General features: G+C 39.3%; 1 protein-coding gene across 1 annotated transcript; it reads left to right on the top strand.

Moving 5' to 3' along the window:
- Window positions 1–7735: 7735 nt before the first annotated feature.
- LOC115627405 lies at window positions 7736–16327 on the top strand. The gene is made up of 9 exons (XM_030523059.1): window positions 7736–8079; window positions 8146–8579; window positions 8646–9425; window positions 9693–10619; window positions 10851–11253; window positions 11314–11855; window positions 14944–15305; window positions 15378–15567; window positions 16164–16327. Exons 1-9 carry the CDS (start codon window positions 7736–7738, stop codon window positions 16325–16327), a joined length of 4146 nt encoding a protein of 1381 aa, XP_030378919.1.
- The last annotated feature ends 1804 nt before the right edge of the window (window positions 16328–18131 follow it).

Below are 18131 nucleotides of genomic sequence, written 5' to 3' on the forward strand. Positions count from 1 at the left end.
TATTATTATTATTATTGTTGTTGTTGTTGTTATTGCGTGTAATCCATTCATTCTATTGTCCAACCGGTTTGGCATGTAAAGTTTGCCAAAGAGCGCACGCAAAAAGAACTATATTCTTGGGGTTGGGGGATGACAAAAATGACGCACACGCGCTCCTCAATTGTGCGATAAAACGATGCGAATTTTAAAGTCACGGCCGCCCGACTCTTGTATACTCTAGTTCCTACTAAGCTGCATTCAACAGTGCAACAACGTTTTCGACGACAATTCAAAGCATGGAGAACCATAATAAAAAGCTTATTCATATCACATTTAATTGCGACATTGAAGAGGGTTTTTTTTTTGTTACTAATAGTTTACCAGCAATCATTTCTATAACAGCTATAACTCTTCAATGAATAAATAATAAAAAATAAATAAATAATAAATAATAATAAAAATGTTTAATCTTAAAATAAAATTATTCAAATAAAAATAATCCAATCGATATAATTCAATTTGTCATGACTAGTGCAATAATTTAAAAGTAACCTGATAATTGTACTGCTAGGATAACGTTTTTTATTTATTTTATTTATATATATAAAATAAATAACAAAAAAATAGACAAAGATACACAGTTTTTGATGAGAGCTTAATAAAATTTTAAGACATTATTAAAACCTTTTAATTGTTACATTTGGTTAGGATATGTTTATAAACAAAAGAGGACAAGGTTTATAAAAAATAATATAAATAAAATAAATATTTAAAATAAATAAAATAAAATTAAAAAATGGAATAATATAAATAAAATAAATAAAAAATAGACAAAGATGTAGCGCATAGATTTTAATGAAAATTTAAAAAATGTTGGGACTCTATTAAAAACTTTTAAGTATTCCACTTGGTTACGATATGTTTATAAATAAAGAGTTATTCTGATAAATGGATATTTCTCACAGAGTGTTCCTATGACATCTGTAAGATATATATATGTATATAGTGCTTCGGTTGTGGTCTTATTTCTGAAAAGTTGGACACTATACATATAAAGTACATAAATGCCAATTTTTTTTAAAATACGTGTTTCTTACTTAGGGTGAGAAGAGAGTGGCATCATCAACAGGTTATCAGTCAGTCAGTTAGTCAGTTACTCAACTCAACTAGCCACAATGACGGAAAAAATCAGCTGAGCAAATTGAACATCACTTTTTGTGTTGTTGATATTGTTGTTGTTGTTGTTGTTACTATTATTATTGCAGAACGAACCTTTTAATGGAAGCGCTTTTCATTGGCACGGAATGGCGGCCCCACAAAGCAAATCTTTTGACCAGTTCACAGTCCACATAAAATTCTAGTTCATACTTGTATATTTGCTTTTTAATTGGAATTGAACAAAGCTAATTCTGGAAGCGAAGTCGCGCAATACGAATAGTTGGGCCTCACTTTGGCGGCAATGTTCGTGACTACGACCTTGACGTGATTGCCGCCGATATGGGGGCTGGAGGATGGGGGATCTGTGTGTTTTGGGGTGGAAGCATGCGAATTTTTTTTTATGAATGGATTGATTCTAATGATGAATGATCTCAGCCTAAAACAAAAAAAAAAAGACAAAAATGGCAAACTAAATTTGAAATTTCAAAAAACAATTTCTTAAAAAAAATTTACAAATGCTCGATATGGTTCTTAAAAACACATTTTAGACTCTAACATTTAGAGCCTGCTTGTACTTGTATATGTGTGTGTGTGTCCATTGCTTTTCAGTTTGATTGATCGGCTCATGGTGCTGTAACTCCGTCTAATCAACTATCTATTTAGTTTTTTAATTCACAAAATTTATTTAAAAGTAAGTATATACTTGTATTAACAAATCTTACGCGCACCTCTGGCACTTTTCGTCTTTTGTTTCATGCGTCTTCAGCTCTCTCTAAACTTCATCTTTATTGCGCATAGAAATAAAGCAGAAAGTTAAGAGCCCATGTCAAGAAGTTGTAAAATAATAATAATATAAAAAATATTTATAAAAAAAAAATTAAATTAAATTCTTTATTGGACCGACTACGGTTATATTTTATTTTTAAGACCATTTGAAAAGATGAAGTGGAGAAATAAGGCTCCCATTATTCAGGTATGCTGCCCACATAAATCCCGAGAATAATTATTTTCAAAATAAACAAAAAATTATATATAAAAAAAAAATTATGATTATGAAAAAAACAATAGTTTTGGCGCCATGGTTATACGTGCAACAAACTTGTATGCCATTGACATTTTTACTTATCCGAATCATAAATCCCAGCGGTCAGCAGGTGAAAGCAATAATGATCGATCACAAATCGCTACGACCGTAATAGAATAGAATAGAAGTTATAGATAGAATAAAATATACAGCAAAATAAAAAATATACTCAAAATAAAATAAAGGTTGAGTCTTTGGAGCGATGTGCGTACCAGAAATAAATAATTTGAGAAATTAGTTGTATAGAATGGTGGCGCCAATCAATTCTTGCTATTTATAGGAATGCATTTATTTCATCGTTTTATTAAGGAAAGGTCAGTAAAAAATAATAAATTGATATTTAAAATGAAACGATAACTAAAGCATTCGCACTACAAATGAGTTTCCAAGTCAATGATTGGAAATTGCCACAAAAGAAATGGTTTACTAAGAATGTCCTTAAATGGTAAGCAAATTGTATGCAATTCTACTATTTAAAAAACTGGCTGGTCTTTCATCTTTCATTAAATTATAATAAAATAACTAAAGCACTTAACGCTTGTACCAGTTGATGGAACCCAGAAACCGTTCTGTAAAATAGAAAGACTTGCATGTTCGCCCCCACAAAAGTCATCTTGACAGCTCGAAGAATAATCACGTGTCTTAAAAATGTAGGTTCAACTCGTAAGAAATTTGATTTCAAAGAAATTCCTAGAGATAAGTGAGAATACACTACAGTACACTCTATCCCTTACCCATTAACCATAGTCATCTTTTGTTGCAGTTTATAGCCCAATACTTCTTTACTATGCTATACTATATAGTACATAGTATATGTAAGTAGGTTTACATAGGTATAACGAAACGAAGACTTGAATCGAGTGTTCAACTATAACAACCTGTACATTTTATTTGACTATATTATTATAAATGAACTGACATACTAATACCTATAAAATGATTGTTTGTAACATAAGTATATAGCAAACTTTTTCATTAGCCAGATTTCAACTTAGAATACGGACTGAGCTGGCTTCGAAACCACTGCTCTGTTTAGATCGTTCTGTCGTAGTTACGAGTCGCGAATACGAAAAGAAAACTTGCAATTAAAGTGTTTTCCTTTTCATTATTTGTTTGTGTTTTGTAAGTACATATATACTACTATACTATACATATGTATGTGCGAGTATGTCTGTCTGTTGGCAATACTTCATAGCATACATACTAGTAGGTACCATTATTATTGTTATTTAAGTTAAATGCGGTGGCTTTTGTTTTTTGCGACCGGCACTTGTGCCTCAGTTTTAAATGTTTTTGTTTTGTTTCTTGTTGTTTTTTCATCTTTTTTTTTTCTTAGCAAGTGAATTTAAGCATGACGTGTAATTATGGTTGTTGTTTTCATTTATTTCAGTTACTTTGTTGTTGTTTTGGTTTTTGTGTGTTTTCTAAAGCTTAGATTTCGGGGTACCTGGGACTGGAACTGAACCGACGATGTCACCAGCAGCGAAAGTCAAAGTCGGGCCAAAACGACGGGCCAAACAATTTTAATTGCTCGACAGCTAATGGAAATGTGTAGAAAGCAAAATGTACCCAAGTACTTAAATACGGGTAGATATACTATATACTATATACATATATAGTACTATGTGTGGAAAAAACATGATACATAAGTCGGATATTAGTTTAATGAGCGTTTGGAATAAAGATCGATAATTGATTGCAGCACAATGAAAGCAATTGAAAAGGAATTAATAATTGGTATAAAGTCTACAATTTTCGAGATAAAAACATAGGTAACTATTAAAAAAGTTTTGTCGAACAACAACTATGTTAACTTTATTGAGTTAAATAATAAGTAGGTGGAATTTAGAACCAGAATGAAGCCATCAATTCATTTGTATTGCACAGCAAATGAGAAACTGATTCGCAAATGTCGACTTTAGACAAATCAGTGCTATTATAATTGAAATGTGGTAAATTTATTATTGGAACATCGATATCGAAGCAAAAAATGTAAAAAGTTGAATAAATGGTTTAAAAGTGCAACGTTATAAATTTCAAACCCAAACTCCTATTTCCTCTCATTTTATTGAATTTTTAATTATTTCTCTATGATTGTGGATTGTTTTTTTTTATAGAATATTAATCCAAACCTAAGCATTAGTTCAATAACTCGAGTTCGGAAAAATAAAAATGAACATTTCTATATAATTGGGAAGAAGGAAGAGAAGATATACACACGCATTTTATATTTAATATCAAATGATATTTTGCCAATAAGCAATTAGGTTTCAATTGCTTTTTAAGTTTCAGTTCAAATCTGTATTAAGAAATTGTTCCTCCATATTTTTAAATGGCTGTATTATACAAGCAAGTGAGTCGCTTACGTTGACTATCTGTAAAAGAAAATTGACTGGCAATTGATACATGGTTGTTGTTTAAAAAATTGCAGAAACTTAAATAAATAAATAAATAATTAAAGATTCCTGTCACCGAAATTACGTTTAAGAAAATTGGTCTCTTTCACAGCTAAAGGATATAATCATTTGGACAGATTGACAAAGTATTAAAAAAATCAGTGATGTTAATAAATAAATAAAAGAGAGGTTATCAATTATTATATGTATTATAATACAATTGCAAGCAAAGCTGTTTATTTTTGTTTTGCTGAAAATATTTTATATAGACTTTTCGAATAATAAATAAATATTGTTTTATTGCTGACTTCTGGCTTATTTTTATACAACAACTAGAGCCTAGAAAACCAACAACTGTTTAAAAATATTTAAAGGATTTTAACAACCCTAAAGTATATTTATAAAATGTAATTAAAAATGTATTAGATTATAAAAAATCAGTCACAAAAACATCTTCTACTGGGACCTTAAAAATTGAATACATAAGTAGTAAATCGTTTCGAAAAATTTATAAAACACCTTTATGTTCTTTTTTAACTTCAAATGCTTAAGCACTCTGTTAAATAACTCCAATTCTTAATGTGCTTTAAGTTTTTCAATGACTTTAAGAGGAAATTTGGTATACAAATTTGTTGACTTTATAAATTATTGTATTATAGTATGAAATCAAATGTGAAACACGTTTTATATTCATTTGAGTGTAGTTAGTCGAGTATGTGAACCACTTCTGAACCCAAGGTCAATAATGCAGCTCTGCGACTTATTGCAACAATCTAACGTTTTCAAACAATACTCCCAACTCTCGTGCTTGCCTCGGAACAAGTAATGGCCAAACTAGGTAGAGCCTAGGCGCCGGGATGTGGACAAGTTCAACCAGTCTGTTGGCTGTAAATTGTACTCGTACATAAGTGCTTGTTGGTTGTCAGTTGTCAGTTGGTTGTTGGTTGGTCAGCCGAGGCATAAAAGTGAGAGTTTTTTTTTGCTTTAACTTAAACGGTTTTATTTCAGGCTCGGGCCTAAGCTATGTAAGTATGCCATGGGAGCCGCTGACCCAGTAATCCGATGCGAGCGCTATAAATTGTACAGTCATACACACATCAGATGCAGTCAAAGAAAAACTATATACTACACATACATATATGTGTTTGATTTTATTTACTACTTCTTTATATTCTACTCTAAACATAAATAAAGATTTCAGTAAAAGAGTCTCTCTCCACAGCTAAAACCATTTGATTTGGGACTAGATTTAAGACTATATATGTATAACATACATACATATTTATATATATTAAAGAAATGGGTCTTAAAAAAAACTAATGATATAAAATATTTGACTTTTTTCCTATATAGTTTAGTATTAAAATCGAATCATTCCAGATGTGCCAGAAGCGCTTAGAAGGGAGGGAAGGAATGCGAATAGACTATTCTGTTTTTCCTTAACTCACCAATTAAAATCAAAAATAACTTCTTGAACCAAATCCGACAACATGTAAAGTTCTATGCGAACATGTTCAAAGAAATGCTACAATCTTATTCATGTGAAATTCTACCGCGTACTACAGAAGTATGTAAGCATGTTATGTGAAAAGAATGTAATCTGGGCAATACTTCATTGTCAATATAATTTGAAATACTATGTCATTGGTGAGAAGTATGCAGCATTATATCAAAATTGTAGAACTCTGAAATTATTTATCAACAAATTGAAGAGGCGCTGAAATATTGAGTTCTCCTTCGACACCCCATTTTTGTCGACTATTATATAAATTATATAATTTAAATATTTATAACGTTTCAGAGTATGGTTTATAGCTTAAGTTTCTATTCACTTATATTCAGTTTTCATACTTAAGCTTCCATTCCTTTTATTTCTAATCCGATTATTTTTTAAATTTAAGATCAATATCAGTAAAAATCTCTAATACTTCATATTTATATTAATAATAATGCTTATATACTTACACTTCTATTACTTCAATATAAGTGTATATACTTAACTAAAAGTTAATCAATAAAAATAATGGATTTCTAGTGAAACAGTCAAGCCATTCAAAAAGAATGTCATTTATGTAGTTACTGCGTTAAAAAAAGAAACTAAGAATAATTAAATATTTTAAATAATAAAATATGGTATGCGTAATAAATTAAATATTGTTTTTATTAAATTTCGTGTAAAAGTCCCATTACCATGCCATTCCATTATTGTAAAAGAATTTTAGACGTTTTACAAAAGGGGTTGAGGTTTTGCTAGTTTTTTAAAGTAATTCCTCTTCATTAAGTCCTTCAAGTAAGTGTCCCTACTGAGCGATGTTTGGAGACTGCACAGATATGGCCTTTAAGATACCCTACAAAAAAGTTTCCAGCTTTTGATGTCTAGTGGCAGAACCTACAGCAGATATAAGTGAAATTAATTTCAGATATGCTAGAAAATTATAAAAGAAATCTCGCCCTTCACTTCGGATTCAAATGCTTATTCAAATGAAATATCAATAGTTGCCAGGATGGTGAATCTCCATCTCCAGCACTGTAAGAGCAATTTGTTTGAAACTTTATGTCAGGACTGCGAGTAATTGCAATTTTTCTTAGAGTGTAGGCACAAAAAGTAGAACACGCATATGCAGCTATCAAGAGCAGACCTCAAGTAATGCTTGAGCCTAGGTTCTGCCATGCCATCATACACTACTCGTCTATCGTCATTGTCGTCATCCTCGGTGGCGGCATTAGACGTAAGTAGTGCTATTCATTTGATTAGATCGGTAATTTGTAATGCTTCGATAAATATCGCCAGCGTTGTTGTCGGTGTTGTCTTTTCAGCTTCGACAGCGACATAAGGTACGAGACCGCGACCAAGACCAAGACCGAGCCACGACCACGACCGCGACCGCTACCGCGACCGGTAAATGGAGCCAGAACATTCGACCCGGCGCGACATCTTCACTGAAACGTTACGAGTAAAAACAAAACTAAAAAAAAAGTTAAATTATAATAATAATAATAATAAAGCCAGCGCCGAAACCTATGTGGACTTAAATTTCTCCACCTGGTCGCCAGTTGTGCTGGTGCGCTGTCATTTCATTTGTTACCGAGACTTGCAGCCAAGCGGTCGCGCACGCGAATGAATTCCAAGAAGTCGCAATCGCAATCGTCAACCCAAAAACGAGCAAAGATCGTATGCGCGCGCGCACCACTCCGCACCACCGCCAAACCACCGACAAACATCATAGCATCAGTCATCATAGCATCAACATCATTCCCAATGCTGCCCCCTGCCGTCTGCCACTTGAGCGTAAAGCTTCTGTTGCTGCGTCTGCTGCTGGTCACCGCCTATGAGTATGGCTATCATCCTAGTGCCGAGGAGTTTGACAGCTTGCTGCGTGAAACGCGTACTTGGACGCGGGACTTGTTGGCGGCGGAGCGCAGGCGGGAACGGTTTATACCCAAATACAGGCAACAAACGCAATCAGCATCCGCCTCCTCTGCATCCTCTGCTGCGCCCACAGCACTAGCACCCTGGCTAGTTGGCACAGTGCAAAAAATTGATAGACCCGCTGGCGGCTCGTTGGATTTTCAAATGTTTAGCGAGGAGCAGAATGTGGCTGATCAACAGCCCTATGTCTATGAGGATGTCGACTACGGATCCGAGCCGCCGGGACTAGCGAACATGCACGTACAGAGTCAGCTCATTGAGATCAGTGAGCCGAATAAGAAATTGCCTCCCGCCGCCAGCGCCTCGAATGGCAGCTCCACATTTCCCATATTCTTCACGAATCCCGCCACTGGTATTGTCTATGCCATCACCGAGCTGGGACATGCGGATAATTATGCTGTGGCTCATCTGAATGATAGCAGCAGCATACCGATTTTTGTCACGAAAACACAATACGACAACGATTTGCAGGCAATGCGTGATCATTATGAGGGAGCAGCAGCAGCAGCAGCTGCAGCAGCGACATCTAGCGGTCAATGCCAGCCAACGACACTCCACGCTAGTCCCCAAAACAATCACAATCTCAATCACACCACAGCTCTATCCACACCCGTCATTGTGGCCTCAACATCGCCGACAACAGCACGCCCGCAGATCATACGTTTGCAAAAGCCCAAGGGTCCGACGGCGGGACCGCCTAGGCCAAGCAATAAGCTGCCCATGGCAACCAGCAGTAGTCCCCACAAGCATAAGCCACCACCGGTTATGGTGCCCAGTAACGCACTCGCGGTCAATGATCAGATAAAGCGACCGACGACGACGATGAGGACGCCAACGAAAAAGCCTCTGCCAACGCGTCGTACTCGCACGAAGACGAAGAAGAGCAAGAAGAAAAAGAAGAAGAAGCAGCACAAGCGTCCCGGATACAGGCCGACACTGAGACCAACATCGGTGCTACAACAACCCCAAATAATATTGGGAACCCGCACAAGTACAACAACGAATAGCACCACAATACCGTCAGCTTCACGTCCCAGCGCGACCATTTCCATGGACAAGCTGTCCACACAGCTGGAGAAGCCGCAAGGGCCGAGTGCGATAAATGGGGGTGTGGATGAACCTGCAGATGCGATGGGTGTCAGTGGAGGAGGCACCACATTTAGTCAGCATCCATTCGTTGTCTCGAGTGGTTACATTGATTTGAATTCCCGGCAAGTACCCAAAAATCATCGACTGATGAGGCGATCGGTGGAAACGGTGTCGGCCCGAAAGACTGGAGGTGGTGGTGGTGGTGGTGGCAAGCGCAGAAGGAAATCTCAGACAAAAAAGAGGAAACAATCGCCGGAGACTTCAACGATCTCGAGACGTAGCGGTGCAGGTAACGGTACTCATATACCACACGCCGTGCATTTGCTGCATGGGAAGGAAAATAAAACTACTCCTAGCTTAGAAAAATCGGCTTTGGGTGAGGTCGCAAAAAAACCCTTAGCCTTAGGTGGAGAAGTGGAAGAACAAATGAAGATAGAGGGCGTTTTAGAAAGACCAACTACTTCAAATATAACTTCTAGCACTATGCCAAGATATATAAAGCCAACAGACAGCAAAACTAAAAAGAATAGTACAACTAAAAAAAAGAAAACGAAAGCTAAGCAGAAACGTAAAGAGAAGAGGAGCGAGGAAGATGGATTCGATTTGTTGGATCTGTTAACCGATGAGGCAGATGAGGATGGTGCTGAATACTATGACGATGGTTCCTATTACTACGACGAAGAGACTGATGGAAATATAACCCCAGCCAAGTTAAATGTGGAGACTACCGAATGGCATTCGGATCTGAAAGAAGACACTACAACACAAGATAATAGTAGCTCGGCAGAAGAAGGTGCCGATTTCGGTGCCTTGGAGGAGGAATTAGTCGTACCAGTGAGTCCGACGGGCGTCAGTTCCAAGCTCGGCACAGTGCAGAGTGCCGAGGAAACTCAGTCCAACAGTAAGAATAGCATGGGCAAAAAAAGAATACGTCGTCGACCTCCGAGTGTGGGAAATCAGGTCGGTGGTGATGGCTCCAGCTCGGATGAGTACGATGATGAGGATGACGAGGATGAGAGTGCCACAGGCATGGGCATGAGTGCTGGTTTCGGTAGCTTTCTTCGGATGATTTTTTATCCGGTTCAAGTAGCGATGGACCGCATCTATGATGGCTTTACGGGTCACAGTGAGGAGGAGGATGCGAATAAAATTAAAAAGCCCAAATATCCCAGCTATACGCTCTATCATAGTGCCCATAGCAAGGGCAGCAATGAGTTCGTAGCTGCTGCTGCTGATGATGATAATGATGATGATGTGGATGAGGAGGAAGACTCGTCTAGCTCCTTGGGTGGCTGGTTCAGTTCGTGGTTCGGTCTACGGCGACGTACAAAGAAAATTGGTAGCACAACAGTGATGCCATTGACGCCAACGCCAGCACCAGCTCCAGCACCTACCGAGGAGCCCGGCTGGCTGGAATGGTTGGGCTTCGGCTTTGGCAAGACAACAACGACAGCAGCGTCCATCGAAGAAGATGACTACGATAGTAAGATTATATTGAATCTTTCAGTATAAGTCAGTTACCCAATCACTTGTTCTTTATAGTTGTATCCACGATCCACTGACCTATTGTAGTATATTTAATGGTTTATTTGCTTTGCCTTCCAACGTTTATCATTGTCTGTCACGCTTTCTGCCTGCTTCTACTTTCGTTTTCATCGCTCCAATCCCATATTAATGTCGTCTGCTTTTTTTTATATTTCTTGTATATGCCTAGAATGGTTTTCTAGCTGGTTCGACTCGAAGCCCAAGCAGAAGGCACGTCGCCGCACAACCACATCGACAACAACAACGACAACACCAACACCACAGGTTCCCATACTGACCATTGTGGATCCGTTGCGTAACCCACAAAACTGGATTGGCATACTGGCCCATCACATTGCCAACACGACGAGCAGCTCGACAACCACACACAATCCACTAATGGAAGCGTTGACTCGTGTAACTACCACCACCACCACGACGGAGAATCCAGATATTCCGCGACGGATAAGCTACGAAAAGTTTCAGATCTGGCGTCTAAAGCCGCAAGATGAGGCCCAGGTGCGGGCTCTGGAGGAGTTCAAGAAGGGCGAGGACGGCAACAAGCTGCAATGGCTTAAGGGGCCAAGTCTAAGGTAATTAAACCGATCGACAAACCACACCATCTATAACTTGATGCTTAAAAATATTGACAGAGGCCTCACCGATGTCCTCGTGCCACCGAAAATGCTCGTTGACTTGCAGGGCACCCTCAATTTTGAGGGTATTGCGCACGAAGTGCTGATCTTCGATGTGGGAAAGGCCATTTCCTATGAGCAATCCAAAGAGGACTACCTCTATACCACACCCACGCACAGTAAGCGACCGGCCAAGCCCAGCAAGTTCGGACCTGCACCCACGCAACCGGCGATAACCTGGAATAAATATTATGAGCACGATGACATCATAAATTACCTGGAAACGATACGTATGCGGCATGCGCAGCTCGTCGAGCTCATACACATAGGCCGCTCCTACGAAGGACGACCCCTGGTCGTGGTTAAGATCGAGTCGAAGCAGACGGCTGCCGCGGCCAGAGCCGCGGTTGCGAACAGTCACAAGCGCTTAAAGTATAAACGAAAGTCGGGTCAGGCGAATGCCGTCTTCATCGAGGCGGGTGCGCATGGTCTGGCCTGGATTGGACCTGCGGCGGCCACCTGGATGATCAGCGAACTGCTACGCTTAATGCGAACAAACAGTGAGTATGGGAGAACTATTTTTCGCGAAGGGATTGTCTTAATATTCTAATTAAATTAAATTAAGAAAGTAGTCAAGACATTGATTCAAAAAATGCATAAGCGGATGAGGGAGCTTCAGAGTAAGAGATGTTTTTTTTTAAATGGCGTCATGAAGCTCTATGGAATAAAGGCCTTGGAATGGTGCTGTTCATTTGATTGGGGGCTAGGTGGGTGGCTAATGCTAAAGATTTTAAATTGGTATTTATTTTGATGATTATAATGTGGGGGGAGAGGGAGAGACTTACGATAGGCAATGACTCTATTTAACCTCTTGTGGCTCAATATGTGTGGCCCCTACAGGGACTAGAATAGCTCCACCTCCCTTATGATTGAAAGCAGTTCTCTCGTCGAAGAATACATAATCTGTTCCATGAATTTCCTTCTACTCCACATTCTTAATCTCTTCAGAGCTGGAACTCTGCGTCGACGGAACAATTCATTTGTGTAGGTTGTCTGTCCTTAGGGAGTTAAGGGTTGAAAGGGAGCTACTCGTCTTCTATTTACCGATTAGGTTAGCTGAGAAAGGACTTGCCCTTTAAAGCTCGAAGCAGATGAAAAGAAAACTCTAACGCTGCGGTTTCATTTTCTCAGCTTAGGTTTATTTTGTTGCAATTTGGAAAACGTGAAATTTTGTTTTGGATTTTAAGAACGGCCAGACTAGACAGCGCCTCCTATGCATTGGTGCCTAAAAACTGTCGTGCGAAATCGCGCAACCAGATGACCAAAGTGGGGGGCTGCTTCATCTCTGTGGGTATGGCATAGCGGCGCGAATTCTGGAAAATCTCTCGTCCCTCACAGTCGGTGTAGGAGCGTTGGGGCAGAAACCAGGACTTGCGTGCCGAACAACCGGCCGGCTTAGTCTTCTGCTTGCAAGTGGCCCCACAACTGCTGCACTTGTGCGTGCTGACCTTTGCGACCTTCTTCACGGGTTTGGCCGCACATTTGGTCTTGGCATTGGCATCACATTTGCTTCGAAACTTCCATGACTTGCTCGTCGCTTGGCGACTCTTGCAGCATCCCCCCGGATTGCTGGTCACCAATGTTATGCAAAAGGCGATCACTAGTATGCTAATGAAAATGAGGACAGCTATTTGGACATTGCGCTGCGCATTCTTTAGATCAATAAGTAATTGCACAATATAGTAGCCAATGGTTATCCAGAAGGTAATGGTGCAAATGGCGAAGAAACTATGAGAAAGGAGATCAGATCAAATCAGATCAGATGAGATCGAATCAGATGGAATCAATTATTTGTGAATACATACACTAGAATTCCCAGTACCTCCATGATGAAGGTGAGGCACATGTTCACTTTCTCGTTGCCAAACAAATCGACGCCAACAGGCCCACGAAAGCTAGAACTGCTGTGCTTGCTGCTCCGCTTGCTGCTGCGTGGACTTCCGGCGCGATTAAAGCAGGCGGCATGACAGCCGGTGCCGAGGCCGCACTCATTGGGGCACATGGTGGTGGCGCTGCACATAGCCATGGGTGCACCCGTGATTGGATCAATTAGCATATCATCCGGAAATGTGCCAGTGCCACGGAAGCTTGGATGGCAATATCCTTCGGCAAAGCCTTCTCTCATTAAAGCGGACGATCGTCTGGACCCTGAACCTGCTGTTGAAGCTGAAGCCACAGCCGAGGCCACAGCGGAAGCGGCGGCCGATGCGGCAGCCGAAGCCGCAGCCGAAAGTGAATTTGCTCCCGGACTGCGGATGCTAGACTTTAATGGACTTCCCGGAATGGAGCCACGCTTGCTGCTGACTATAGTGTTCTCCATACATTTGCAAGGGCCATCTGCTGGCCACCCACCACCCGGAGCAGGCGCGCTAGGTTGGGCTCCATAGGCATTGCTGTCGCATCCGGGGGCACAATTGGAGCTCATGGGACCACATATACTCGGAGGTCCACCAGCGGGACGAGTTCCGAAGTTGCCGGACCTTCCACCACCAGAACCACAGCCACCAGCATTTCCACAGCCACTACCACCAGAGCCTCCTGCTGCTCCACACCCACCGCCACCGCCATTGCCAGTGCCAGTGCCAGGACCGCCACCACAGCCACCACAGCCACCACCACCACCACCATAGTCAAATGCATTTGAATTTTGATTGCCATTACCAGCACCCGTACTCCCGCGCCCACATTTGTCATTTGCCTGTCCACAAAGGCTTTTATTGCCTCTCGAAGCTTCGCGTTGATGCGCCACCACTGCCGAGCAACCGCAGTCGTTGTCTGCCGCATAGGCTCCTCGAAACCCATAGCCACCAGGTCCGGGACTTCCCCCTCCACAGCCTCCGCCCCCCTGAGCGCCTCCCTGACGGCCAGAGCAGGCGTTACCACTGCCCTTCAGCATGGCTGCCTGTCCCTTACGCTCCTTACACTTCATGCACGGGCAGGGCGGTGACTTGAAGATTGCCGGCCGCATGCTACGGCAATGGTGATCCGGATTGCATACGCACCGGGCCGGTGGCTGTCTGGCACTCATCCTGTTGGCTTTATTGTTTCTGTTTACGTTTTTCTCCTCTTTCTCTTTGGCCCTGTGGCAGCCTTTGGCACAATTGTTGCCTACGGAGCTGCATGCATGGGAAACGCCGTAAAGGAACTATGAATTTGGTGCTTCTGATATTGCTCGCCCCTACAGGCTGTAGACGAAAATTCGTATTTTGATCTACAGAGCTAAATAACAAAACTGGCTACATAGCTCACTAGATTGAATTTCAAATAAACATTGAGAAAGCTATAAAAAAAGTTCTGGCGTTCAATGAGCTACCGGCCAATCCCAAGCTGAACCTTAACCCCCAAACCTAACCTAAATACAGATTAGAATCTGTCCGCAAAAGTGAAAGTCTAAAAAGAGCCAAAAACTTTGTTAGCATGACGATTTCAAAAATAAAAGGGAAGCGCGTGAAGAGGTCAAGACTATGAGATATCTTATTAATTCTATATATCTATTCTATATATTTAATCAATAGATGTTACCAATATTATTTCAATTATAAGATATTCTAAAACTAAATGTTAACCCTTGTACTCTTTTCATGCCAGAAACCGATCCGGACTACGAGTCCATACGCAACACCACCTGGTACATTATGCCGGTCCTCAATCCGGATGGGTATGTGTACAGTCATGAGTACGATCGTTTTTGGAAAAAGTCACGTTCCCGGCATGTGGCCAAAACCCAGGGCGGCATTCTAAACTCAGCCATGACTTGGCTGCAACAGAAACGAAATAGTGAAAAGGTCTGCTATGGGGTTGACTTGGATCGGAATTGGCTGTATCATTGGGGCAAGCGGGGTAGTTCCAAGACACCCTGTAATGAGTTCTATGCGGGGCCAACTCCGTTCTCGGAGCCCGAAACGAAAGCGGTTTCAGAGTTCCTCATGGACTATCGCACGCAAATTAAGGTTGGTATACGATCGAATTCAGATATAGAGACAACGTTTTGGTTTCTACATTTTTGCTGTTTACCGCCATAGCTGTACATATCCCTGCAGGCCTACGGTCAAGTGATTTCCTATCCCGTCAAGGCGAATTCAACATTCAATGCGGAGCGTATGGATGATTTTCTGGATGTTGCCATGGTTGGTACAGATTGTTTGCGTAAAAGGGGCAGCAAGGCGCGTTACAAAGTGGACTCGGCGCATGATCTAATCGAGCATCGATCTGGTGAGTTATTTTGATTTACCTTTTAAATGGGAAATATACAAGCGTCTCGAGAAGTATTTAAATAAGCGTTAAAGAAAGTTTCGCCTATTCCAACAACAATTTTCAAGTTTTCGGATTCCTCTAGTCATGTATTTTTAAGTCCCAAAGTCTTCCTAAAGGTATACTAAACAGTTTGAATAATGTAGCATTATGTAACAATCAACATGTCAGGAGGAAGCTTTTGTCTGTCTGTATGTACCTCGAGAACTTTTGAACTCTAAAAGCTAGAGTCACCAAACTTGGCACACAGACTTGTCTTTTGCATATGCAGATCAAGTTTATTACAAACCATATAAGCCCTCATTATTTGATTTAGCAGCTATAGGAACGATGTCACAAAAAAAAAAAAAAACGAATCCTAATGAAAAATCGTTGCTATATTGTCCGATATTGAAACGAATTTTATTTATTATTATTTAAGTATGTGCTGAAAATTCTTTGAAGTCGGAACACTATCCCATATAGCTGCCATGGGAACAATCGGTGCAAAATATATATTTAACATGGACGATATTGCAACCAAATTTGTTATTGGATCCCTTTCTGTTATATTGCAGGTTGTGCCGATGCGTTTGCCGCCTATGAAATCGGTATACCCTTTAGCTATACCCTGCAACTGGCCGATAATGGCGTCCATGGGTATCTGCTGCCCAGCAGCGCCATTGAGCCGACAGCGCGCGATGCCTTCGAGATTATAACGGGGATGCTGGACTACATTTGAGAATGAATTGTGGGCCGCATGCATTAGTGTTTAATATTATTGTTAGTTTATTTTTTTCTCTTTTTGTTTTTAATTTATTAAATTACTATATATATTTATATGTATGCGCTTTGTTGTATTTTTTTACCTAGACTATATTATTTATTTTTGTTCATTTTGTTTTTTTTTTTTTTTTAATATTTATAAATGCTCCCTTGTCTCTAGTTGTGTGTTGCGCTCGCTCTCTAAAACAAACGAAATTAGCAAATAATAAATATGAACCATACATTATATATTTATTTATATGTATGTATGTATATGTCTATATATAAATAGATGTGTGTATGTACTTAGTATGTGTATATGGCATGTTTTGCTTTTACTCTTTTAAATAGTTTTATTTGTTAGATTTTTAGGTTTTCGTGTTCAAGCGCCGCCATTTTCTCTCGCTCGGTGCGCGCGTGTCTTTGTGTTTGTGCTATATATTTTTTTAGAGTAGCGTTTTAGGCGCAGCTGCTTGCAGCGGCACCTTTTGGGCAGTCAAGTGTTCTTATTAGGGTAGTCGGGTTCTTTCGGTTTTGCTTTGCTTTTGTTTTGAAAAAACCATTTCATGCTCGTTTCGATTTTTTTCAATCTTTTTTTTTTGGTTTGTTGTTGTTGCGCCGCTGTACTGAAAAACAAATCGAAACTGAAATGCAAACTGAGGAAAGTAAAAATGGGACACAAACCAAGGAAGCAGTGAATAGAAGAAAACATACGTTTAAATTCGTTTTTAATCATAAAAGTTTCTATTTTTCGCTCTTTTCGCTTAGCTAATATAAGGTTTTACTTTTTGTAGCTTGTATTTAAATATATATATTTATATATATAATATATCATCGTATTTATTTATATGTATATCTACAATCGTTATTATTAATCTTTTAATAACTCATATTACACTTACATACGCGCATTATTATTATTTTTCTTTTGTTTTTATTTTTTTTTTAGTTATTCTTTCATTACGTTTGTTGTCCTTAAATCACAAGAAGAAGAAGAAAAAAAAGTTTTGCATTTAATTATATAAAAAAAAGTTAGCATTTTTTCAAAAATTAAAAAAATCCCCACTTGGTAAAAACATTGCATTCTTTGCTTTGTTATTATTATTTATACAGTTTCTGCTCTGCCAAGAAAATAAATAGCGTTTCGTAACTAACGACAAAATTATATGTTTACCATATATATATATATATATATATATATATATATATATATATATATATATATATGTATATATTTATATATATATATATACGTGTGTGTGTGTGTGAATAATTAAAAAAGAGGCATGAAGTGAGAAAAAAAGAAGGCTCAGCTCGGCTCGGGGTCTCTACAGCTTTCAAAATTGGTTCACAAGATAGTTGTTGACCAAGTTAATGAAGAACCGCGTATGTGTATATTCTGGTATTTATGTGTGTGTGTGTGTTTGTGGGGTGTGTGTGTGTGCATTAAACTATGAACTTTGAAAGTGCGCGAGAGGGAGCCTTTTTGTTTTATCAATCAATGCAATGCCAAATAAAAAATGGTAACTAACTAACAATACAAATTGGCGCACTGTTCAAACTTACGATATATATAGTAGTATATATCCGATTTCTTTTTACATATGTGTATGTATTTATTCATAATGATGATGATGATGAGTCCTCTGCTAAACGCAAAGAGCAGCACAAAAAAATGTCGCTTGCTTTTCCCCATTCATCACTCATTTCATTTATGCTTTCTAGGCGTTTTACAAAAGGCTTAATATGTGGGTGTGTCCCTTCGTCTATCCGTCTCTCGG

The sequence above is a fragment of the Scaptodrosophila lebanonensis genome, unplaced genomic scaffold, assembly GCF_003285725.1.
Source record: "Scaptodrosophila lebanonensis strain 11010-0011.00,11010-0021.00 unplaced genomic scaffold, SlebRS2 tig00000092-arrow-pilon, whole genome shotgun sequence".
Lineage (NCBI taxonomy): Eukaryota > Metazoa > Arthropoda > Insecta > Diptera > Drosophilidae > Scaptodrosophila > Scaptodrosophila lebanonensis.

What these genes read in the sequence shown, in the direction of transcription:
- LOC115627405 (XM_030523059.1), top strand. Translation starts at nt 7,736, where the DNA reads ATGAATTCCAAGAAGTCGCAATCGCAATCGTCAACCCAAAAACGAGCA. An exon ending in CTCGAGACGTAGCGGTGCAG is followed by an intron (nt 9,426 to 9,692) that starts GTAACGGTACTC and finishes AGAAAACGAAAG; the next exon opens with CTAAGCAGAAACGTAAAGAG. An exon ending in CGAAGAAGATGACTACGATA is followed by an intron (nt 10,620 to 10,850) that starts GTAAGATTATAT and finishes GTATATGCCTAG; the next exon opens with AATGGTTTTCTAGCTGGTTC.